At 44.9% G+C, this 15865-nt stretch overlaps 2 protein-coding genes across 2 annotated transcripts; both read left to right on the top strand.

The window, feature by feature from the left end:
* Positions 1 to 555: 555 nt before the first annotated feature.
* otud6b (OTU deubiquitinase 6B) lies at positions 556 to 7651 on the top strand. Its single transcript, XM_079571566.1, has 8 exons — positions 556 to 819; positions 1031 to 1179; positions 1253 to 1351; positions 6612 to 6812; positions 6884 to 7004; positions 7105 to 7166; positions 7249 to 7355; positions 7451 to 7651. Exons 1-8 carry the CDS (start codon positions 744 to 746, stop codon positions 7527 to 7529), a joined length of 894 nt encoding a protein of 297 aa, XP_079427692.1. The 5' UTR covers positions 556 to 743; the 3' UTR covers positions 7530 to 7651.
* A 522-nt stretch (positions 7652 to 8173) lies between these two features.
* Positions 8174 to 9804, top strand: lrrc69 (leucine rich repeat containing 69; the record flags this gene model as incomplete). Its single annotated transcript, XM_079570389.1, has 8 exons — positions 8174 to 8366; positions 8478 to 8604; positions 8681 to 8753; positions 8833 to 9028; positions 9107 to 9178; positions 9253 to 9354; positions 9426 to 9605; positions 9697 to 9804. The coding sequence occupies exons 1-8, from the start codon at positions 8190 to 8192 to the stop codon at positions 9802 to 9804; spliced, it is 1035 nt and encodes a 344-aa protein (XP_079426515.1). The 5' UTR covers positions 8174 to 8189.
* Positions 9805 to 15865: the final 6061 nt, after the last annotated feature.

The raw sequence follows: 15865 nt of genomic DNA on the forward strand, positions 1-15865 counted from the left end.
CTCTCTCCCTCTCTCTCTCTCTCTCTCTCTCTCTCTCTCTCTCCCTCGCTCTCTCTCTCTCTCTCTCTCCCTCCTCTCTCCCTCTCCCTCTCTCTCTCTCTCTCTCTCTCCCTCTCTCTCTCTCTCTCTCTCTCTCTCTCTCTCTCTCATCCTCTCTCCTCTCCCTCTCTCTCTCTCTCTCTCTCTCCCTCCTCTCTCCCTCTCCCTCTCTCTCTCTCTCTCTCTCTCTCCCTCTCTCTCCCTCTCTCTCTCTCTCTCTCTCTCTCTCTCTCTCTCTCCCTCCCTCTCTCTCTCCCTCTCTCTCTCTCTCTCCCTCTCTCTCTCTCTCTCTCTCTCTCTCTCTTGCGGAATGATATTAGAGGCCAAGTAATTTACTCCTTACCGCACAAAAATGTTAATAAATAACACAGTCAATCTGATCAGTTCCAACCACCAACCCCTTTATCCGATTTATTGATTGATTGATTGATTGATACGTGGTTCCTTTTTATTACCAGCAGGTGTCAGTATAGCTCTCCCTCTGTTTTACCGCTAGACACAATCAAACGAATCTGTTTCCGGTCAGCATTTCCGGATGAGGCCATTACGGCACGTTTTTAGTGATAACATCAGTTGTATTTATCCTGTAGAGCGCTACAGGGTAAATAAAACATACTACTACATTTACTCTACGTAACAGTTTGGGCTGCCAATATGAATGACACTAATTTTGATCGCTAAGATCGGAAATAGCAGTTTTAGTCATGGAAGAGCTGACAGTAGAGACTCCAGAGGAGCTTCTGGCAAAACAGCATCGCAAAGAAAAGAAAGATTTGCAAGGTAGGCACAAAACCAGTGATAAGTGTGTCCTCATGTGATGTTTCATACGAGGTGTCTGTGATCATTGTCTTTTGCACAGAGGCTATAACCTCTATCAAACACTAGTCAGTAGGAATAATACTTATAGAATGCATTAATTTACGAGAGGGAAAACAACAAAAATAGGAAGATAGCAGGAATATGACTTTACCTTTTTTTTTATGTATTAAAGCAAAGATACAGAGCATGAAAAATGCTGTCCCAAAAAATGACAAGAAACGAAGAAAGCAGCTGACTGAAGAAATTGCAAAATTGGAGTCTGATTTGAACCAGAAACATGAAGAGGAGCTCAAGCAGCCCAAGTGTTCTCCCGACATAAGGGTAATTATTCTTTCAGCGGCATTCTTATTTAAAGTGTTCTATGTATTAAAACAAACATTTTTTTTTGTATTAGGTGGAACAGGTTATAAGTGGTGTTGAGGCTTTGACAGTGCACAGTGAACCCGAACAAGACTCCAAACAACCTCGTGTAACCAAAGCGCAGAAGAGACGAGTGAGTCATGTGTTTCCTGTGAGATGCAACATTCATGGAAACTACGATACTGTAGCAATCCGGTGAAAAACGACTCCGTAGTATTTCTTGACTATTTAATAGTGGCAACAGAACAAAAAGGGCCACTGTAGGCCGTGACCCACGCCAAAAGCAACACACACCTTCTTAGTCCCCAAAAATGTCTCTCCTGTCCTCAACTGTCACTTAACTGTCACTCCCCAGCAACGCTGCCTCGCGTTGTCATGACAACCAGATCATGACAACCAGAGTGTTAACCACAACACAGGGTAAATTAACTTGAACAAACGAGAACATAAACATGAGATCATTACACTACCCCCCCTTATCAAAGTTCCTCGCCCACGAGGGGCACATAAAAGTCACCCAGGTATGTGGGGGGTCGACGAGCCCTTCTCGGACGCTGGGGTGGAGAAGGCAAGGGAACAACAGCTCCATTGGGTGAATTAGAGGGGTCTACAACAGGTGGGGCAACATCAGTGTCTCTTGGGAGATCCTGTCCTGGTGGAACACTCACACCGTTGTAAGGAGCCAGTCTGTCACGGTGTAGTGCCACCTTGCGACCTCTAGGTGGTAACTGAACCCTGTACACAACCTCTCCAAGTCTCTCTAGAATAGTGCAGGGTCCAATCCAGTTACTGTCCAGTTTAGGGCACCTGCCTTTCTTCCTCTGCGGGCTATAGACCCATACCTGCTCACCCACTGCAAAGTGGCGTCCCTTGGAATGCACATCATAGTTCCTCTTCTGTCGTACTGCTGCATTCTGAAGTTGCTTCCTAGCAAATTCATGAGCAGAGTCTAGTCGGTCCTGAAGTCTTTTTGCATACTCCGGTCCGGGTGGAGTAGCAGGCACGTCGGGCGGTCGTCCCATCATCATCTCTGCAGGCGTCCTGATTTCCCGCCCCAGCATAAGGAGAGCAGGGGAACAGTTGGTGGAATCCTGAGTAGCTGAGCGATAAGCCATGAGCACAAAGGGCAAATGTGTGTCCCAGTCCCGTTGGTGCTTGGCTGTGACCATAGCCAGCTGCTGGGCCAGGGTCCGATTAAATCTTTCGACCAGCCCATCGCTTTGAGGATGTAGAGGGGTGGTGCGGGTCTTGTGGGAGCCTAGCTTTGTACACATAGCTGCAAAAACGCGAGACTCAAAATTGCGGCCTTGGTCCGTGTGTATTACCTCTGGGACCCCAAACCGACTAAAAAATCCCTCCACCAATGCATTCACTACAGTCTCTGCTTCTTGATCCGGAAGGCTGTATGCTTCCGGCCACTTTGTAAAATAATCCATAGCGGCGAGAACATACCGGTTGCCTTTTTCTGTTTGAGGAAACGGACCGAGAATGTCGATTCCGATCCTTTCCATGGGACAGCCGGCTTGAAACTGTTGGAGAAGAGCCCTGGATCTGTCAGTGGGTCCCTTGTGGGATGTGCAACGGTCACATCGACGACAGTAGTCTTCAACATCTCTCCTCTGTTGGCCCCAATAGAATCCTTGCCGCAGTCGGAGAAGTGTTTTAGTGATCCCAAAGTGGCCAGCGCCTGTAGCTCCATGACAGCCAGTGAGGACAGTCTCCCGTAAGGCCCTAGGCACAACAATCTGCCACCTCACTTCCCCTGTTCTTGGGTCTTTCCAACCCCTTTGCAACACCCCGTCAATTAAGCGTAAGGCCTCCCACATCGACCAGAGTCCTTTAGTAGCTCGGGGAAGGGCAGCAATTTCATCCCAATTAGGTCGCCGTTGGTCGGTCAGCCATGTGACCACAGGACTAATTTCGCAGTCCTGTTCCTGTTGACGGACCCACTCAGCAGCATCAACTCCCACTAGTTCATTGTAGGCTGGTTCACCAAAGTCGACAGTTGCACACCTGACTGTTGACTCTAGCTCCATGCTCTCCTGGGCCTCCTTCCTTGTACAGTAGCGGCAGTCGCTCGGATAGCACGGCCGACGAGAGAGAGCATCTGCGTTGCCATGGCGCACTCCTGGTCTGTGCACCACAGTGAAGTCGTAGGCCTGTAGCTCCTCAATCCAGCGTGCCAGCTGGCCCTCCGGTTCCTTAAAAGACATGAGCCATTGTAGGGCTGCGTGGTCCGTTCTGACGGTGAAATGGAGGCCCCCCAGGTAGTACTTGAAATGGCGTATAGCGCTCACTACAGCCAAAAGCTCCCGTCTGGTGACACAGTAGCGTTTTTCTGCCTTGTTAAGTGTCCTGCTGTAATACGCCACCACTCTCTCCCCCTCGGCAGTGAGCTGGGAAAGCACAGCACCAGAGCCAGCACCGCTGGCATCAGTGTCAAGGATGAAGGGAAGGTTAGGGTCAGGTGGTGAGAGAATAGGGGCATTCACCAGGGCGTTCTGTAGCTTTTCAAATGCAGCACTGCACTCCTCCGACCACACAAACATCTCCCCCTTTTTAAGAAGGTGGAAAAGGGGTGCCGCAATGCAGGAGAAGCCCTTCACAAATCGCCGATAATATGAGGCCAGGCCGAGGAAGCTCTTCAAGTCAGAGACGCATGTAGGAACAGGCCAGTCTTTGACAGTTTGCACCTTGTCCTCCATAGTGCTCACTCCTCCCTCTCCAATCCTGTGGCCCAGGAAAGAGACCTCGCGCCTCATGAAGCAGCATTTCTGGGGGTGGAGTTTAAGTCCAGCTGCCCTAACCCGCTCCAGGACACGTCTGAGTGCCAACGACGCAGATGAGAAGGTCTCGCCATGCACCAGGATGTCGTCCAGATAAACAACGCACTCCTGGCGGGGAACATCAGCCAGCACCTTGTCCATTAGTCTCTCAAAAGTCGCAGGGGCATTGCATAGACCAAAAGGAAGAACTTTGAACTGCCACAGCCCCTTAGGGGTGGTAAAAGCTGTCTTTGGTCGGTCCTCTGGAGCAAGGGGGACTTGCCAGTAACCGCTCCGTAGGTCTAATGACGAGAACCACTTCGACCCTGCCACGGAGTCCAGGGCTTCATCGATGCGTGGTAGTGGGTAAGGATCCTTCTTGGTCACATTATTGAGGGGCCTATAGTCCACATAGAAGCGCCAATCAGTCTTTTGCTTTTTGGGAACCATTACAACTGGGGCGGCCCAAGGGCTTGTTGAGGGCTCAATGAGTCCTTCCTTTTCCATTTCTTGCAAGGCCTTATCTGCAGCCACTTGTCTTGCCAGGGGAAGCCGCCGTGGTCTCATCCGGATCGGAGAAGCAGCTCCTGTGTCAATGTTGTGTTGGATGAGATTTGTCTGGCCCATATCGTCCTCCGATATGGAGAAGCTGTCTTTAAATTCTTGCAGCAGTTGCCAAAGTTGGCCCCGTTCCAACTCATCCAATCCATCACAGTTCTTATCCCATACTGCTCTCACAACCTCCAGCGCTCCTTTCTGGTCAAAATGAGGCTCTAATGTGGGCACAGTGTCAGTTTGGGATACAGGGCAACTCTTTCTAGACAGCTGTTTGTGCATCTGGACGGTGTGTTTGTCCGGGAAGGTTAGGGTGCCCCTTTTGGTGTCGATAACACAATCCAAAGCTCTCAAAGTGTCTAGGCCGAGTATACAATCCTCCAAATCCACGACCCACACCGGACAATAAACTGAGTTCTTTCCCACTCCCAGGGTTACTGTAGTCTCCCCGACCATGGGAGCCCTCTCACCAGTCACAGTTTGTAGCTGAACAGAAGTAGGCACAACAACAGATGTACAGTCCAATACATCTGGCCTCAGAAGAGTGGCTGAAGAGCCTGTATCCACCAGTGCGGAGCAGTTCACCTTTCCCACTGTTATTGGCACATACCAGCAATCCCCAGTCACAGTTCGGCCCACTACCACAACATTTCCAGGTCGGGACAGTGTCACGGGGCCCCGCAATGTCCCGATTATGCGGTGCCCGGGTCGTTTCCCTGTGTTGGTCCGGGGCAGTCACGGGCCATGTGTCCAGGCAATCCGCAGTTCCAACAGATCAGCTGACGCCGTGGCCTGGGTCTCGGCCTCCTCTCTAATGTGGTTGCACGCACCAGTTGAATAAGCTCACCCAGTTCGGAGGTTTCTGGTGTGCTGAGGTCAGAAACATTTGCCATATTTACTTGCACGGGCTCCTTCACCATAGGGGCGCTCAGCAGTTCCCTCTCAGTGGCCAGGTCCAGCGCTTCTTGTAGAGATTTAGGGTGAGACAGGAGTGTCTGTATGCGGAGATCAGAGGGTGACAGAGCCTGCAGAAAGTGGTCTCGGGCCAGCTCCGACTGTATAGCAGGAGGCATGTGTGAATAGGTGCGATGAACCAGCCCCTCAATGTCATTTGCGAGCGCTCTCAGCTGTTCACCCGGGCGGCGGTGGCGACTGCACAGTTCTGAGCGGAGTACACTGGATGTGTAGCAGGGCCCGAACCTCCTCTTTAAAGCGCCGACTAAAGCTCCATAGTCGCGCCTGTCTTCGGGGCTCAGTAGCAGGAGACTAGAGAGCGCATCCCCAGTGAGACACATAGCCAGTTGGAGGGCTTTTTCTTCTGTAGACCATCTTGCTGCCTGGGCTAACAGTTCAAACTGTGCGTGAAAAGCTTCCCAGTCCGCTTTACCGTCATATCTTGGGGTTTTTATAGCCCGAGCTGGAGAAAATTCAACATGAGGGGTGATGTCAGACTTCACACCCCTGGGGACCTGCCCATTCTGCGCGCTCACGGTGGCTTCTCGTACAGCGCTGCGCGGGTTACTCAGACCGGCTTCTGCTGCGAGCTGTTTGGCCATGTCTCTCACCCGTTCTCTGTGCTCTGTTGCCGAAAATGGAGTAGTTATGTCCCACCGATCTGGAAGATCATCACCGTCTTGCTCTTGTTTAATCTTTGAATGAGCCGTTGAAAACATCTTTGAGTGGAGTTGCCAGACGTAACACGGAGGTTGGCTCGATACTTCTGACACCAGTGTAGCAATCCGGTGAAAAACGACTCCGTAGTATTTCTTGACTATTTAATAGTGGCAACAGAACAAAAAGGGCCACTGTAGGCCGTGACCCACGCCAAAAGCAACACACACCTTCTTAGTCCCCAAAAATGTCTCTCCTGTCCTCAACTGTCACTTAACTGTCACTCCCCAGCAACGCTGCCTCGCGTTGTCATGACAACCAGATCATGACAACCAGAGTGTTAACCACAACACAGGGTAAATTAACTTGAACAAACGAGAACATAAACATGAGATCATTACACTACAAATCTGCTACAGTCTATTGCATAATAATCAGCTAAACCTTTCTTTCTCTTTTCAGGATAAGAAGGCTGTCCAAGAGAAGGAAAGAGAGTGCCGAATTGCAGAAGCAGAGGTGGAGAACCTGCTGGGAGCACGACACCAGGAAGGTTTAAAGCTTGCACAGAAACTATCTCAGCAGCAGCTACAAATCAAAGAGATATCATCTGATGGCCACTGCATGTACCGCGCCATTGAAGATCAACTGGCACAGAGATCACTGGTACATGTTTGAACCAATCATTCATAGTAGTAAACACAATAAATGTTGAATTGGGTTTTTTTCCCATGCAGTCTGGGGGTGTTATGAATGTAAAGGAACTGCGTTGTCGCACTGCTGAGCACATGAGAAGTCATGCAGAGGACTTTCTGCCTTTTCTCACCAACACCGACACTGGTGATTTGTACACAACAGGTATTATGACACACGGTTTATATTTGTAAAGAATACAGTCATAACATCTACTACCCTCTTAAGTTTTCTTGACTTTGCATAAAATATTTTATTCTTTCAGATGAGTTTGAAAAATACTGCAGTGATGTAGAGCATACTGCTGCTTGGGGAGGTCAGCTAGAGGTATTGCTGTCATGTTCTACTCACACATACTTGCCACAGGAGTCACAAAAAGGAAGAAATCAACGCTGTTTTATCTTTCCAGCTACGGGCTCTCACCCATGTCCTTCAGTTACCAATAGAAGTTGTCCAGGCAGATTCTGCAGCTATAAACATTGGAGAAGAGTACAAGGATGAACGTATAACCCTTGTGTAAGTCCTCTTGTAAATGTACATACATACACATCTGTGTATATTTATGTATGATATATATATAACTCTTTATTTGCTGCATTGTATTTTTCCAGCTACATGCGTCATGCCTATGGACTGGGTGAGCACTATAATTCTGTGGAGAGGCTGAAGGAACCCGTTGAGGACACCTGAGCGAATGTAATACTGTATCTTGGCTTAAAAGACACAGTCTTCTCCAGCAAAGGACGGGCACTGAAAATCCACTTGTGGCACACGTTGACAGTGTTATTTGTAACAGAAAATCACATTGGTTACTAATGAGGAGAAGAAACCACGACTTTCTTCACCCTGACTCTGCTTTCTCTTAATGGGCTCCTCAGTTCACTAGTGTAATATGAATGCATGTCAGTGAGGAAATATGGTTGATCTGCCTGATAGCACGTAATGGACATCAGTGGCAAATACTCAACTATGATGTTTCATTTTAATCAAGTGTCACAGTCCACACTTAATCATTTTGACTGCTAAATAAACAACTACAACCATGTAATGTTTAATGCCAGTGTATTAAACTGTTTGTGAACCTGTAATGTTCAGTTTTTATTTATTTGCAGAACCAAAGGCATAGCAACACGATAGCATGTATCAGACTCTAACACAGGGAACACATCCAACAATCTGCGTTACGTGCGCAAAATGTACTGCTATTTGAACGTGCATTAAAATCGAGACCTATTTTGAATGGCAATGCGCCTCTCTCCTCAGATGAGGGCGCTCTTGCCTTTCAAAAGATGCGTCTGTTTCCATAGAAACTTCAGCGCCGGGACAGACATCAGGCCGCACACGGTGGTGATGATGGCTGAGTATGTGGTCAGAGCCTTTTACGCAAAAGCAACGTCTTTAAAAATGAGCTCAAAAAACCTAAAGGAGGTGCCGAAGGATATTTCCATGTTACCACAGCTTTCTGTTTTGCTGCTGAACAACAACCACATCTACACTTTGCCTGTTGAGCTGCTCCTGCTTTCACACGTGCGTGTACCTCTTTGCGGTCTAGAGGACTTACAAAATATACTATTTCGCATGTTTTCTACAAGACATAGGTTTGTGATTGAATAACTCTCACTTTTCTCGTTCTGTTAGCTGTCTGAGCTAAACTTAGGAAACAATACCTTTAAGGAGTTCCCTGCAGTGATAGGCCATCTGGCGCGTTTGAAGAAGCTCTATTTGTACAGCAACGACATCAGTGCTGTCCCCTCTGAGGTGATAGGTGAGTTAAACTGATTTAAGTTCAGTCCAGGTTTTTTTGTGAAAAAGTATTGTGTTTCCACATCTCTTGTTTCAAGGTTCCTTGAAAAACCTTTGTGTACTCAATCTGAACCACAACCATATCCAAAGGCTTCCTGCGGATATCAAAAGGTTTGTTGGCCACACCTAGATCTGTATATATGGTTAAGAGTATGTGCTTTAGCATAAAAGTGTTCTTTATTGCTTGAAGTTTAACAAAGCTCCAGTACCTCAGTTTGGCTCACAACAAACTTGAAGTCATCCCTGCAGAGTTTGGTCATCTCACTGAACTCTTAGAGGTCAACTTCACAGACAATTGTTTGTCTTCCCTGCCACAAGAGATCTACCGATGTCAACTACTAACCAAGATATATTTGGCCAGGAACCAACTCAACTGCCTACCAGAGGTAGTTTACACAGACAATCGCTCCTGCTATATGTTTGTACAACAAACTATGTTGTTCATTTTGGCGCTATAATTCCAGGGAATTGAAGCACTGACCAAACTGCATGCTCTGGATGTGGCTGGAAATAAGTTGTCTATGTTCCCTGCAGAGGTAGGTCTTCACACTATTCCTATTATGACGTCATTCATTGGTATACCATTGTTTTAAACCAATGTTGTCTTTAGTTTCACCAACTTCATCTAAAGGAACTCTACTGTGAAGGAAACAAGTTTGTTCAGTGCCACCCAGTGCCCTCAGCTGTGGGACTAGAGTTGCTTTCTTTAAAGGTATACTCTTTAACCATCTGACCTATAAGGTCTTAACTGGTCACTTCACTTGTGCTCTTGATGGTTCACAGGAGCTGGTTGCCAGGTTTGTTCTACATCAGGACAGAAATAAGTCCTCTCTTGTTCATAAGACACTTCCATACTACCCAAACCTCATCACCTTACTAGCAAAAAGCAGTTACTGTGCCCGATGTCTCGAACCCATCCTCACCACCTGGCTGGAGTGTGTGCATTTTGTCAATCTCAGGAAGGTTTGTGCAGTCGACCCACTGTGGAACTTATGGTTTTACTTGTAAAAGTGAGACTGAAGAAGGTGATGATTTTGTGATATTTTTGTTTTAGGTGATGAAGATGAAGAGGTCATTGACTGTTCCAGTGCGTGCACTTCTCTGCTCATATAAGTGCTTTAACACAGGAGCACATGCCTACTATGGTGTGGTTACAGCATAAAACACTATTAAATACAGTAAACATACAGTTGTCTTTGAACATTACATGGGAAGCTTTACGATGATATTCATTAGTGGCAAGTTCCAAAATTATTAATGATATCACTAGTGCAGTGATTGTGATTTTTAGTCAGATTAATCACACTTTGGAAATGTGATTCATCACAATTTATCACATGTAATTATTATATTAATTGTTTGATGAAAGTGTGAAAAGCCCAACTGCTTACCATTCGCAATGTGCTTAAGTGCTCTGACTTGATTGATCAAAAATAAACGATGAGTGTAGGTTCTAAAGTTAGATGAAGCCAGCGTGACTCACTGCACCCTTAGCATGTCCAAAATATTAATCCCATACCATGTCAATAATAATATCCGTGTAGACCAGAAGTACAGAAGTACAAAACTCTTTACTGAGTGAAAAAGACATGGGATGACAAACAAGGGGTAGCAGAGATCAAAGAACAGTTTGGCTCCATTCTTTGAGCTGTACTCCCCATGACGCACCACAGTGTGAGCGTCATAATATAGCCATTACTACCAAATACAACATTAGAAGTTACGATTACTTAATAATAATAATTTGAAAGTAAATTTGGCCAAAACAACCATTAACCAAAAACTCTAATTAAATTACCAAACTATTCAGAACCAAAAAGACAAATTGACAGAAACAAAAATAGAATTTAGTAAGCAAGTAAGTGCTTTATTGTCATTGTACAAGCGTACAACGAAATAATGTTCAGGTTTCAGTCCTGAGCTGCCACTGTGTGTCAACCTGACCAGCATGACCTTGGTGGTCGGGGAAACTTTAGGCTCCTACAATGAGATTAATTTGCGATTAACCCATGATTAATGCTGTATTATTATTATTATTTTTTATTAATTATGAGTTAAAGCTTTAACTTTGACAGCCCTATAGGTTTCACTATAGATCGCATCAGCAAAGGTCAAGTGCATAACATGAAGCTCATGGGGGCACATGTGGCTGTGTGTGGTCAAAACAAGCAAGAAAACATGTAAACCATACTTACCAGTGGTTCTCAAAACCACTGGTTAATAAAATTGAATAAATAATCTTTTTATCTTCAAAGTTTCACCAGGCCTAGATCAAGATCAAATCAGGACTGAACCAAATTTCCAAAAACTCAAAACAGACCTACATTTGGGCTAAGTTATGTCTAAAATGCGGGTAAACCATGTCTAAACCAACTTGAATGTATTACTAAAGCCTGAATAAAGTTTTCTCAAATGAAGATGAAACCATATCAAATTGCAGATAGCTTCCCTGGGTACCACCCGAAGAAGGCCAAGTGACCAGTCACAGTTTGAGAATCAAAGTCTTGTTGAATTGACCTACAATGTAGATGGGATTGTTGTGGCTTTGCAGGGGTTCTACCTGTCCCATCTCCAGCTTCCTCCATATCTTCTAGAGGCATCTGTTCAGCCTGTCACACAGCTCAGAGAACAAGTGGAGAGAGAACTTCATTTCGACCAAATTAATTTCCCGTCCATGCCTCTGGAGCTTGAGTTCGTTCAGATCTGCTGCGGCCGCGGCTGCTGCTCGTGTCTACTGAGTCGAAGCCTCATGCATAATGCATCAGGTTTAATTGCAAACCCAGAAACTAATGACTTTGGACTGGTTAACAGCAGGGGAGCCATACATCTCGAGCGAACTGAATGAAAAATCAGCTCGAAGCGGAGGAAAAAAATGGCTTGGTCCCTAATTGATGAATAATTGAAGCGGCGAGCTACAGGGCATAATTGTGACATTTTGTTTCAATCAATTTCCAAGTGGTGTGGGCGAAAGTGCACTTAAAGGGAAAAGGCAATGACAATGGACGAGAAAGACTGTGTTGTGAGAGCAGTGTTGGAAGTGGACGGTGGTCTTCAGTCTTCACAGTGACATTTTCTGAGGCACTAGACCTCTGTCCACAGGCCTCAGTGACTCCCAAGATCAACTTTTGTAGCACTTAATGCGGGCGGCACGGTGGCGTAGCGGTTAGCTCTTGTGCTTCACAGCAAGTAGGACTTGGGTCCAATTCCCAGCCCAGACGGGGCCTTCCTGTGTGGAGTTTGCATGTTCTCCCTGTGCCTGCGTAGGTTTCCTCCGGGTACTCCGGTTTCCACTACCACTAAAAACATGTACAATTGGCCAGAATGAAAGGTCTATTGAATAATAATTACCGTGTGGCACGTAAGAAACTTGTACTTTGTTGATTTTGTGGATTCTTCATGAATCCACAAATACATATGTGAAAAGCAAGTAAAATCAACAAAAACATCCTTGCAAGTCAATATCCTCATGGTAGCTATTACTTTTCTATTAAACCAAACCTGTAGTCACAACCACGAGTGCACAGGATATTCCATCTCACTAAACCAGGGGTGTCAAACTCATTTGGGTTACGGGCCGAAATCCAACTTCCTCGGCGAGTCTCGGGCCGCATATAATGCAACCAGGAAAATACTATTGACATTTTTTTTCCCATTAAATTAATTATAATGAGCTGTGATTTTAAAAAGTGCTGATTTGGTCAAAAGCCCGACAGGACTGTAATGTATAATAGTAACGGCTTACACTTAACAAACCTGTGTCACAACCGTACTCATTATTCATTCACTCCATACTTTGCTGCTATTGTAGCCACAGCTGCCCTGGGGCAGACTGACCATTTACCACGTGGCTATAATGTGTTCTTTATATCCTATCTCTTATTATGTCAGTGCCCTCTGCTGGACATACACGGTTATTTCCTTAATAAACATAACACCGCATAGGAATAGGCTAGAGACTTACTTTTACTTGGCTAGGGGCCGGATTAAGTCATTTTACGGGCCGGATTTGGCCCGCGGGCCGCTTGTTTGACACCTATGCACTAAACGTAAGTCTCTTATGACTTCTTTTCACAGAACAATAGAAAATCATCCTCAAAAGCATGTTTGATTGACAGCTGCTGAAAAGATGAGATGGGAGCCCCAAAGGAGTCGGCAAACCAATGGGAACAGAACACTGATGGTCTTCGTCTGAAGGTGCTTGTATATTCCGGACACGCTCATGTTAATGAGCCATCTCTTGCTCTGATTTAATCTCTGAGAGGGGATATTGCCTTTGGTAGAACTGTGTGTCTCGGATGGCTGTGGCTACCTCGTGGGGTGTAAAAAAGTACAAGATAATAAAGAAACAGGAGCATAAATCCTCATTTAACATGCTCCCAGGTAAAGAGTGATGTTGGCAAATTGACTCCACATGATGTATGAAGGAGAGCCACCTCAGCTTCATTACAGCAGCGCTTTGTTGCGGAGCACACTCTGTTAGAGCTATTTAGTCTACGTCATTGTGTCATTTGAAAAACGGCATAACATATCTTTAAGGATTATTCACATGCTCACACACTAAATGATATGCAGGTTTTCCCCATTGTGCTAAAATCACATCCCTAAACAAAACTGTTTATGAGGATCCTCATATTTTATTTACCTGAATCAAATAAAAAACAATGTAACATAGGATTTGAGTTTTGAACACTGGAAATATTATCTTGTAGCCTATCACAGAAAATGTAATATTGTTCTCCCAGTCCATCATTCAAACCGGCACCACGCTGAGTGCAGCAGCTTCATATGTGTTTGACCATTTTCTTCATGGCTGAGGCAGCAGATCTTCATCTTTTGAGGAATGATTTTCCACTGGATTCCCCTTTTTCTCCTCGCTGTGCTATTCAAATGAGTTTCATTGATTGTTGAATTATGAAACCTCACCTATTCAATATAGCTGGTGGTAGCCAGAGTGTACAGCTATTGTGGCGCATGACGGATCTTGGTATTGAGCCACTGGCAGAGGACCAAGGCGCTGTCAATACTGCTGTGCTCCCATTGACCACTAGGGGGCAGTGTGATTCTCCGCTGAGAGACAGCATTGTGGACAGGAGATGCACTAAAGCAAAGCACATTGAGATACGCCTGATGAGAGACGCAGATAGAGGAGCTAATATAAAACCAAGAACAATGAAATGTTATTGGAATTCAGGACATAATTGAAATCTTAGCATCAGATTGAGGGCTGAAACACATCTCTGACTGTTGCATCAGATAAAAGTCACCCCACGAAAGGTGAAGGCTTATAGTAATGCATATTAATGGAGAAAGTAATGACAAAGACAGCAGGTGCGCTATCACCTCATCACAATGTACAGATGTGATAAGAGGGGAATAATGAAGATGTGAAACTGTAAAGATTAAAACATCACTTGTATAAAATAGTGGAAAGAGAACAGGTCTTTTCACAGAACAAGGAGCTGTTTCCATTATAGACTTGTCCCTCAATTTAAGACTTTCCATGACACAAGCTTGGCACTGTGCGAAACACCATCAACACGCAGCGAGATAAGACAGAGACACAATTTCAAAAGAACTAATTAATCTTTATATCTATCTGAATAAAGAAAATCTTCCACATGTTTATGATAAAATAATGTGTCTAGACAACGTGATTCTTAACAGTGGAATTTGTCAATCTCAAGACTTTTAAAATGTAGATCATTGGAGACGAAAGGTTACAGATATGTTTCTATACAGATGGAATTTGGAAATACTTAACTGACTGAGGATTTTTAAATAGATCTTTTACAGTGCTGGAAAAAATAAAATCCAGATTTAATTGCTCAAAATGAATACGATGAAATTAATTATAATATGAAAAGCCATGAATCCCACAGGGGTTTGAGAAAGGTGGGCCTAGATAACAGAGGTGTCTTAGATGAGTTGGCTCTCCTCCTAAACCTGTCTAAGAGTCACATAATAGACCTGAGGACAGGGCACAGCAGGCGTAGCGGGACACCAGGCAGCACCAGGCAGCTGTAGCAGCTGCTCTGTGGTGTTTCTAGAGCACACAGAGCCTGTGGCGCTGCAGGCTCGGCTGGACAAACATCTGTCTGTGATGTGGACCAACCACCAGCAGCCTATTATTGTCCTTTAGGAATATAGGTTAACATCTTTGTCCCACTCTGCTCTACCCCTCATAATAAAAACAGTGGTTCTGTTTTGTGTCTGCCCTACAATGTGTCAGACCGTACAATATTTTTGTCAGGCAGGTTAATTCACACCATGCCTTCCAGAGATGAGGGACTCTGAAACAGTTGGGTGATGGAGCTCCATACTGGATGATCTTCCTGTCACTACTTTCTTCCTGTTTCCTGTCTTGGGACTGATGCAAAGAGTGAGCATGACAATATTCATACTTAAACTCATCATTATGGGAATAATTGCCTCGACATGTTGTAAGGAATAATAGTCTTCAAATTAATTGCCTAAATATCTTTTATAAACTGATAAATGGACTAGACTTGATACTCAGCGCCGTGGGTAGATAAGAGACAGCATTATTTTTCGTGTGGAGAATGACAAGGACCTGCTGCGACGCAATTGTAGCCTTGCCAAGATAATTGAGGAAACTTTACTACCGCTGCCATGTCAATCAAACCTTCATGTGCCGTCTCTCTGGGAAACAGGAGTAAACATTTCCAGCATCAACAAGCGAAAAGTTCATATCCGATAAAAGACAGCTGCTTGTGTGCTGTTCAAAGAAATCCAAAAATACTGTTTATTTGTTTCTCTTGCTTTTAAAATATCTTAGAGAAGCTGTCATCCTCTTTAAAGGGTACTCAATGATCTACAGATATAATGAAAGAATATCAGGTTTTGCTTAAAACATTCACAGCAGCCCTGGCAACGAGACATTTCTCAGAGCAGAATTTATTGGCAGTAGCAACACATTTCAAAGGAATGGCCAACAAAAGGCTGGAGAAGATTGCTTTGGGTGATCTTTGCCACCTCCTAGCTTCCAATATTCACCGTACAGTTGACTTTACTGTACGTTTTAAGCTCTATCAGATAGTATATCAGCTGTTCATTGCTGATGCTATGCCTTCAAAGATGTAGTTCTGCAGATGCTTTGAGTCTGGCCCATTTTTCATGCTTCTAAAGCTTCAACTTCGGTAACAAAATGTTTCCATGATTTCCACCTAATGCATAACACAAGCCACTGTGTGTTTATCTGTAGT

Source organism: Gobius niger, assembly GCF_951799975.1.
Source record: "Gobius niger genome assembly, chromosome: 14".
NCBI classification, from domain to species: domain Eukaryota; kingdom Metazoa; phylum Chordata; class Actinopteri; order Gobiiformes; family Gobiidae; genus Gobius; species Gobius niger.

Coding starts and splice junctions, on each gene's coding strand:
- otud6b (XM_079571566.1), top strand. CDS start 744: ATGGAAGAGCTGACAGTAGAGACTCCAGAGGAGCTTCTGGCAAAACAG. Junction 820..1,030: donor AGAAAAGAAAGATTTGCAAG/GTAGGCACAAAA, acceptor TATGTATTAAAG/CAAAGATACAGAGCATGAAA. Junction 6,813..6,883: donor AACTGGCACAGAGATCACTG/GTACATGTTTGA, acceptor TTTCCCATGCAG/TCTGGGGGTGTTATGAATGT.